The sequence below is a fragment of the Leptopilina boulardi genome, unplaced genomic scaffold (assembly GCF_019393585.1).
Source record: "Leptopilina boulardi isolate dan_hultmark-lab unplaced genomic scaffold, ZJU_Lbou_2.1 LbouV2_38, whole genome shotgun sequence".
Taxonomy (NCBI): domain Eukaryota; kingdom Metazoa; phylum Arthropoda; class Insecta; order Hymenoptera; family Figitidae; genus Leptopilina; species Leptopilina boulardi.
Genome location: NW_026137951.1, coordinates 1186075 through 1195979, shown reverse-complemented (window position 1 = coordinate 1195979; position 9905 = coordinate 1186075). Strand labels below are relative to the sequence as shown.

At 30.0% G+C, this 9905-nt stretch overlaps 1 protein-coding gene across 1 annotated transcript in view; it reads right to left on the bottom strand.

Annotated features, from left to right (window-relative positions):
* Positions 1 to 9905, bottom strand: part of LOC127288101 (putative uncharacterized protein DDB_G0279653) — a 48669-nt gene continuing 38764 nt past the window's right edge. Inside the window, exon 2 of the mRNA XM_051315359.1 lies at positions 1 to 1296. Within this exon, the coding sequence (XP_051171316.1) occupies positions 138 to 1296 (1159 nt within the window). The 3' untranslated portion in view covers positions 1 to 137. The remainder of the gene's footprint in view (positions 1297 to 9905) is intronic.

Genomic DNA, 9905 nt, shown 5'->3' with positions numbered 1-9905 from the left:
GATTAAAATAAGAAGCGTTGCAGCTTATTTTAATGCCTTTTAATTTTCTGTGCTTTTATAAAATTTGATATTTAGTTTCATTTCGTGTACGATGATAAAAGTGATTAAAAGAATAGAATCAATAATCGAAGATAAATTTAAGGCAAAAGTTGATGATAATAAATAGGTTTGCGACTTTTTTCCATAACATAAAATGCCTTGGGTTTTCCATTGCCGGGGAAATTTTTGTGGATGCTGGTTGAGCCAGATTTATTAGGATTCAAAGGAGCGTAATATGACATGGCCGCCTTCTTCCGGTGTTTCTTCGGCTTCTGTTCGTCGGCGGTGTTCCTCGAACCATGAAGTTCATTGGACAGATTGTTATTGTTGTTATTGTTGTTGCTCCAAGCTGAGAAACGATCATTCGCATGGTGTACTCCCACTCGATATGTTGCCGAGTCGGCCAATCTAAACATCTTATTGGTGCTATTCTTTGTTTTATAACTCTGCTGTTGTTCCGCTTCCTTGATTTTCTTCGATCCCACCTCAAGACTTATTGGATAACTTAATCTCTTGTCATTATTCCTACTGTGTTTTTGCAGTAGATTATTCATTGACGATGATGATGGCTTCGATCCGTACATTAATCTATTATCAGTCGATGAATGAAAATATTTACCGTTATTAAAATATTTCATATGATCATGTTTTCTATCGATAATATCATTGACACTTGTGTGAACATTGCTGATTGCTTGTATTGCATTTATATCATTGCCATTGATCTTAATTATTTCGCTGTCGCTTTTTGTTTTATCATTTTCCATTTGGATTTTCTTCTTTAATTGTTCCATTTTAATTTGCGCTTGATAGCGTTTCTTTTCGGCGATTTTCATCATTAACGGTAAATTCCAATGATAAATTTTCCCCGGCTTACCATTACTGTGAAAACCAACTGAATTGGCAAGGGTATTTTGTTGTTTTTGACTCTTATTGTCATTCTTGTGTGGTTTCGTAAAGGTGTAATAAGGTGGACTCGCTGGTAGTTTAACGATGTAAACGTGACTGTCACGATGTCCGTGACGTCGACTGTAAGGTTGGTGGATACGAGACTGTGCACCAAATGTGGATGATGGTGGCTCAGGGCCGGCTAACCTCTTCTTGTGATGACCATCTGGAATTTCCAGCGGTACAAGACCCAGTCGATTTAATATGGCGGCATTACTATTGCGAACCGTCTTGAAGACGGATGAGTCCTCGTTACCGGAAACAACAGCGATTCCGCTGATCAACGTGATTCCCAGAAGGAGGCACAACCTGAAATACAAACAAGGACACACAATTCATCAGATATTGTTATATAGGAGTTTATCATCAAGGCAAAATAATGTGTCATTAAAATTAATTAACGTATTGTCACGATTATTAAGAGACATGGAAATTTTATTTTTATATACACTGTCGGAAAAAAATAATTAGGGTTATGTCATTATTTGGTTTATACTTTGGTAAATTGTTGTCCTATCAGAAAACAGTTTTTGTTTAAACCAAAGCAACAGTTGCTAAGGATTTTTTCGCCTGTTTCTCTCTAAATTTTTCGAACGAAGAAAGAATTTTATTGCACCAAATAAACATTTGGTTGATTCAACCAAAAGTTTGGTTAATTTCTTCTAAAACCCATTTTTTTTTCAAAAACTAGCACAGAAAATTAAAAGGCATTAAAATAAGCTGCAACGATTATTATTTTAATCCAATTTTGCTTATTTTAATACCAAAATGGATTAAAATAAGCAAAATTGGATTAAAATAAGAAGCGTTGCAGCTTATTTTAATGCCTTTTAATTTTCTGTGAGTCTTATTTTTTAGTTTTAACTTCTAAAATTAAAATGAAAGAAATAATATTACAAATGTAAATAATTTTATAAAATAATTTTTTCATTGGTATTAATTTTGAACAATTAATCTTTGGAAAATTTTTATCAACTCAAAACGATTAATATCACAATGTTGATTGTTCACGTCTCTCTAGAATGATGTTCTTAGAACCAATCGATGATAAATCATTATGAGAAAAACTGTCTTCCCTTTAATGATTTATAACTTTGTAGGATATTATTTATTTTAGTTAAAGAATTAACTAATTATGTATCGTAAGAATTTTTTTCTATATATATATATATAAAAGGATATTTTAAAACTTTATTTTTTAATGGGTAATAAAGTATTATGCTCTAAAAAATTGTTCTTCTTAGCTGCAGTTTTATGAGAGTTACGAAGCAAACGATGCCTCTTTGTATTGTTAAAAAAAAATTGAAACCTACACCGTGACATAATGCTGTATATATATATATATATAGATAGAGGTGTATGTATTTACCAGTCTGTAAAATTATCTCATAATCCATGGTAGAAAATAAGCTGTAATTAGCATCTGGTTTTGTATAAGTCTGAATATACGCATTTCCAAAGTATACTCCACTTTCAGCACAAGGGATCTTTCAATGATTTATTACTCAAGATACTGCTTACTTTATAACTTTATTACTTTCGCCTTTTTTTTTGGCAAGTTTTTGATTTCATCGTTTTTGAAATTTATAAATTAAATCTCAAAATAAGATACTAATTTTATTTTGCAATTTTTTTTAATCTCCCCTTTAGTTATCAATTGTTTCTAAAATTTACAAGAATTAAAAAAAATCCCGGCTGACTTAAACTGACTTTTATTACTTATATTAAAATACTGTTTATTAATTTATTGTCTGACTAAACCGGTCTTTTACTACTGAAATCAAAATTTAAAAAAAAACATAACGTTTTGTCTGACTAAACTGCCTTGCACTACTGATAATATTATTATAATAATTTAACTTTTTGTCCTACTGAAACTTACATTTACTACTGAGATACAAAATAATAGAAAAGTAAATTTTGTCTGACTGAAACTGCCTTCTACTACTGATATTAAATTTACGAAAATTAAAAATGCATTTTATGACTAAAACTGACTTTTACTACTGATATGAAAAATTATAAAAATGTAAAACGGTATGTCTGATTTAATCTTTTATAGAATAATAAAAGAAATTATAAAAACATGACAATAATATATAATAATAATAATAAATAATATAAAAATAATATTCTTAAAATAATAAATAATTTAAAGTCTATTTTTGAGAATAAGATTCAAACCCATTAAAACAGAATTTAATCAACTGCAATTCAGAAATAACACGTTAACTTCATGTCCTTCATAATTCAACACTTTACAGAAATTCTTATAAATCAATTATAATAATGAATTTCCAAGAATTTAATTATGTCAAAAGACTCTCTCTTAAATCGAAACCTAAATTATATTCTCAGTGTATATAAAGTCTGCCTGTTCTTTAATTTTCATTGACATTCTCTACCCTGGGGTTGCAAGGGGATTTTTTTTTTTTTTTTTTTAATAATAAGTACATACACTTGTCCGATCAAGGTACATGTATGATTGATGGTTGTTGGTTATAACCAGAGAGAGGGAGGGAGAGAAGAAAAACGAAAAGTGCCAAACAAAAATAAGGTGCCGAAGGGTATATGCCACTTGTTTCTTTCCTTTTTTCTCTTTCCACGTCTCTTTGTACTTATATGTATATATAGGTACACTGATGCTTGCGGACAAGATGACGGCAAAGTCACCATAGGTACATACATATAAAGAAGGGAAGGAATAATTTTCAAAAGGGACGACTGGCATATTAATTTATGGCATCGCGTGATGGACGTTGTAGTACGCGAAAAACATTAGCGCAGAAGCATCCTCTATATAGAGAATAAACGAATATTTAATTATTCTGTCATTTATACCGCTGTATATTCTATTCTTGGTATATATATATATGTACACACCAATTGCCTTGTATTCTTCTAATCTATTTCCTAGTAAAATTGTTTCTGAATTTAAAAAAAAATTTTTTCTGTTAAAAAAATATCGATCAAAAAAAGTAAAAATTATAATTTTTACTTTTTTTTCACGAATAAATTCGCACAGAAAAAACCTGAACTCAAAATGATAGCGTATGCTACTCATTTTAATATGCAGGAAAAATGAGTCAGGTTGGTGGCGCCACTGTCTATGTCGTTTAGCATTGACTCATTTTTGCTGCATCCCAGGTGGAAAAGTTACCGGTAGTCATTACCGATCCCGCTACCGGAATATTCACTACCGGTAGTCACAACCGGTAATTCTTCCGGTACTACCGGTAGTTACTACCGGTAATTTTTCCGGTACTACCGGTAGTTACTACCGGTAATTTTTCCGGTACTACCGGTAGTCACTACCGGTATATTTTTCGTTACTAACGGTAGTCACTATCGGTAATTTTTCCGGGACTACTGGTAGCCCAGGTGGAAAAGTTCCCGGTAGTCATTACCGCTCCCGCTACCGGAATATTCACTACCGGTAGTCACTACCGGTAATTTTTTTTTTACTACCGGTAGTCACTATCGGTAATTTTTTCCGGGACTACCGGTAGTAAAAAAAATTACCGGTAGTGACTACCGGTGGTACCGGAAAAATTACAGGTAGTAGTAACTACCGGTAGTACCGGAAGAATTACCGGTAGTGACTACCGGTAGTCCCGGAAAAATTACCGGTAGTGGCTACCGGTAGTCTAGGTAAAATTACCGGTAGTGACTACCGGTAGTGAATATTCCGGTAGTCACTACCGGGCACTTTTCCACCTGGGAGTCGCTACCAGTAGTCATTACCGGTAATTTTTCCGGGAGTTACAATCAAAATTCGTTATTTGGTAATAAATTTTGATTGTAATTCCAGGAAAAATTACCGGTAATGACTACCGGTAGTCCCGGAAAAATTACCGATAGTGACTACCGGTAGTAACGAAAAAATTACCGGTAGTGGCTACCGGTAGTCCCGGAAAAATTACCGATACTGACTACCGGTAGTAACGAAAAAATTACCGGTAGTGACTACCGGTAGTACCGGAAAAATTACCGGTAGTAACTACCGGTAGTACCGGAAGTATTACCGGTAGTGACTACCGGTAGTCCCTGAAAAATTACCGCTAGTGGCTACCGGTAGTCCCGGAAAAATTACCGATACTGAGTACCGGTAGTAATAAAAAAATTACCGGTAGTAACTACCGGTAGTACCGGAAGGATTACCGGTAGTGACTACCGGTAGTCCCAGAAATCTAGGAAAAATTACCGGTCGTGACTACCGGTAGTGAATATTCCGGTAGCGGGAGCGGTAATGACTACCGGTAGTGACTACCGGGAACTTTTCTACCTTGGGATATCAAAATGAGACTAAGTTTTTTCTTTGCCTTTAAGTTATTTATACACTGAGAAAAATGTTTAATCAGAGTTACCAATATTTGGTTGGACCAAAAAAAAAATATTTTGTTGGTATATTTAAGTTACCAAATTATTTTGTTGTAACCAAATTTTGGTTGAAATTTAAAAATATTCAACCAAATAATTTTGTTGGCCTATAACCAAACGTTTGGTTGAGATACAACTTTGTTTCAGCCAACCAAAATTTTGGTTACAGGAACTAAAATTGCTTAAACAAACGATTTTGTTGCAAACCTAAATTTTCTTTCTCAACTTATATAGAAAATATAAAGTCTAAAAATAAAAATTCTTAAAAAAAAATAAAAATATCGTTTGGAAATAAAAAAAAAAAAATCTCACAATAGTGATCCATTAAAATAAAATAGAAAGAGGTAAAATAAAATACAGTGAACAGATGAAACGTGGGTGAAACTCGGATATATAGATCATCATTTATTGCTCAATTATTTCTGTCGACGATATAATTATTGTATAGTTACCGGTTTTCAGTATAAGCGCACATGTTTCCAGTCTGGAAATATCGATACATTCAATTTTCATCTTAACCTTTTATAAACGCAGTGAAATTAATAACAGTATAAATGTTTATTTAAAACTGTACAATCATATCAAAAGTACCGTAATACGACATGTTCAATTAAAACAGATAATAACAAATAATAATTGAATGGATTCTGGTTAATTGAAAAAAAATAAAATTTAATTATTTGCATTTAAATTTGCTCACTTGAAAAATGAGTAAACATATCAATTTAAATAATTATAATTATAATTATAAATTAATAATTGAATAACTATTATAATTAATACGTAATTATAAATATAAAATAATAATTTTATAAAATAAATTATAAATATTAATTATTCATTTAATCAGATTATTTTCCCAATAATTGACAGCAATAAGAAATTTATTTTTGCACACACGGAATAAATTTGAATCATTTTAAAGAGAGGTTGTTGCTCTCTCCCGAAAAAAAATAACAGAAAAGACACGATGATCATTGAATTTGTTTGACGATCGAAAGCGAATGTTTGGCAGGTTAAAGAAGAATGCGGAAAGAGAAAGATGATGACCTAACTGGTGATGTTTGCGACCTGAAGAATTAATAAAAAAAAAAAAAAAATACAAACAAAAATTGAAGAGATATATAGACACATGAAAGATTCAAGCATTGCAGAAGAAGAGAAGAAGAATTGAGAGAATGATTATGCCAAAGGAAGATGAACGCATAAGCGGAAAGAGAGATTGCTCATCTATCGTCTTGAAGATCAGGAAAGGAATGTAAATACATCTAGTGTCAAGTTTTGGAAAAAAAAATTCCAAAAGGATTATATGATATGTATTGAATAACTAGAAAATTGAGTCACGTCTCTGATTTTCTAACGCGCAAGGTCAATATACTTGAGCCTCTTAAACTTGCTAATCCGGTTTATAATATGTAGATATGATATAATAATTAACATCTTGCGTTTGATAATATTACTCTATATTATGCAAATTATGTCACACAGCAAAAAAAATAAAAAAAAAATAGATACTCTAAATTTAAGAATATAAACATGAATTTTATTCCTTACACTCAAAGAAATTGTATATTTTTGTCTCCAAGCTCTATACTAACTCATTTATTTGTTACAAATATATTTTATTTCGATTTAGATAAAAAATTTATTTAAGCGAAAGAAAAATTTATTTATGAGAAATAAAATTTTAATTAAATAAACGTATATATTTGTCTCAGCCGATTTATTTGGCGCAAATAAAATTTTTTTATTTAATTCAAATTAAAATTTATTTGCAACAAATAAATATTTGTCTCTAAGATAAATATATTATTTCAAATATTTTCTTCCTATGAAATAATTAATATATTTAAAAAAACTATATATTCGTCTCATATTTTCTAGTACCTAATTAGTTGAAAAAATTTGGTGTAAAAACTATTAGAGTGAGAAAAAAAATTTCTTAGATGAATTCCAAGGAACAAAAAATTGAGGCAAAATAAAAGTGTGAATTTCCTCGCACACTTTTAACCTGTCTTGTTCTCATTAATCATTGCTAACGAGCGACATATATATATATATATATATATATACATAATTTTGCACACTGATGACCACATGTTCGTTAACCCATTGATAACACACATCTATAAAAGCATTGAATTATACACGCCTTGTATAATAATAATCATAATAATAATAGTAATAATGATTGATGACACAAACCCATTGGAAAAAAAAATTTACTCCCTAAAGTGTGATCCTTTATAATCAATACTGCCAAGATTAATTTATTCTATAGGGGATATTAATTAATTGCATCTGTGGAAAATGATAAGTTAATAACATTGTTAACGTTATGTCCCATGTGGTTTAGTCTTTCATAAATCATGTTTATACTAGCGAGTCGTAGTTTTTTTTTTTCGAAAGAAGATAGACATTTTGATAAAGAAGTTACGAGCGAGTTTGACATTCTAAAATAAACTTGCATAAAGTTAATGATGATTCTTGAAAATGCAAAGTCTATCATTGGCTGCGAGGGCATTCGGGAATACATTTGCAATAATACCGGAACCCATAATTTCTCCTGTGGATTTAATTTACTATTCTGATGTTGAACACTTCGCAGTGTCATTTTGTCGATTTAAAGATCATGATTTCTGTTATTTTTCGAATATTTATCAGTTTTATATATATATGCTGTTTCCTTATTGCAGTTTTCGACGAGTAATTAAGTCACAATTTAAAAAAACGTATATTACACTCGGAAAATTTTTTTATTTGAACCAAATATATTATTTTTTTTGTATTAACACAATTTTTTGATAATTTTAAACAACAATTTTTTGATTTAAACGAAATTTGTTTGATTGAAACAAAATTTGGTTGCTTCAAATAGCATTTGTTTGATTTAAATAAACGTTTGGTTAATTTTATTAAATTTTTCGATTACAGTGTTATGTCATAAATATTATTTTTTTTACTAATCTAAACTTATAATCGTTCCCTATTCTAATTTCCTCAATTTAACTTAGTTAAAATAACTAAGTTGGCGAAGAGGTTTTACTAAATGAATGATTTAATATTATATAAAAATTATTTATTTTTAAAGAATATAAATGTTTCTGACAATTTGTACAATCAAATAATTATGAAATCTATTTAATTACATTTGGTAAAGCTACCTTATTTTATGTATTTGATGGGTTTCCAAATCTTCGTCTTGTAGCACCTGACTTTCAATAATTTGGTCTTCTATTGAGGTTTTTTGACCGCTCGTAAAAGTTTGTTATTGTCGGCTGACACTGTTGAAACTTAGATTTTTCACTTGCGTATATATTAGAATTGTATTTAACTTGATGAACTCTGTGCGTATAAATTTTGGGACTGCCTTTGAAGTGAAAGGTCTCCCTTTATATAGGTATATTTTCCTATGTATTCTTCGCGGCGGTACCAGCTCGCCTCTTTGGGTTAATTTCAAGATCGGTACCTCACAGACGTGAAAAGTGTTTATTGCTTTTCTTCTATGTGTTGGTGACTCCGTATGTTGATTTCCATATTTTAACAGTAAAAAATGTCAAGAACACTACATCCCAAATTACAATTTTTATATATTGATCATTTTAACATTAATTATGCTTATTACATTATTATTTTATTATATATTTAATATTTATAAATAATTGATTTAATCCCAAATATTCGTTTTATTTATAAATAATTGTTTATTTACAAATATTTGTTAACAAATATTTGTTTATTTAAAAACAATTATTTATTTACAAATGTATTTTAAAAAAAAAATTAATTTTACATAAATAAATATAAAAAATGTTACGGTGAAGTGACAACAGAAAGAATTTTATTGAGCCAAATAAACTTTTGGTTGATTTTATTTAATTCAAATAAATATAATTATTTCGTTACTGAGATATTTTTTCTGGGTGTATATAATAATTATTTCATATTGCATAATAATGAACTTCTAATAATTATTAAATGTTTATTAATTTCTTTTTTTAGACGTGTCGCAGTGTCTATATAATAAAAATAAATACAACTGGTTCGTCATTGATTATAATAGAACCTGACTTTCTCCGATATTTTGCATTTAATTCTCACGATTCAGTTACGGTTGATTGGAAATTCTTTTTCCGTTATAATTTTCTCAGGCGACGCCCATGTTGTGTTATTGCTATCGAAAAAGTCGAAAGTGTGGCCTATATGTGCATTCTGTTGAGCTATTAAAGCACCTCTCATGAAGGAGGTCCGTCCTCTCGACTCTTTGAGTTTGTTCACCTTCGCCAGGTGAACACGATCTGCTCATGGCAAACACTATTATAAGTTACCTGGCAGCGTGAACACTACAAACCTCACATAAAAGGTCTCTTCATCGCGGCATCTCATCAATAATACAAATATAAAGAATCATTAAATTCTTTTAATAGAATTTTTACTCTATTTTCATTCCTTGAAATAAAAAAAAAAAAAATTTCACTTAGCAAATTTATAAAAATTTTCTATATAATGTATTTGAATAGCTGAAAATTAAGTTTAGT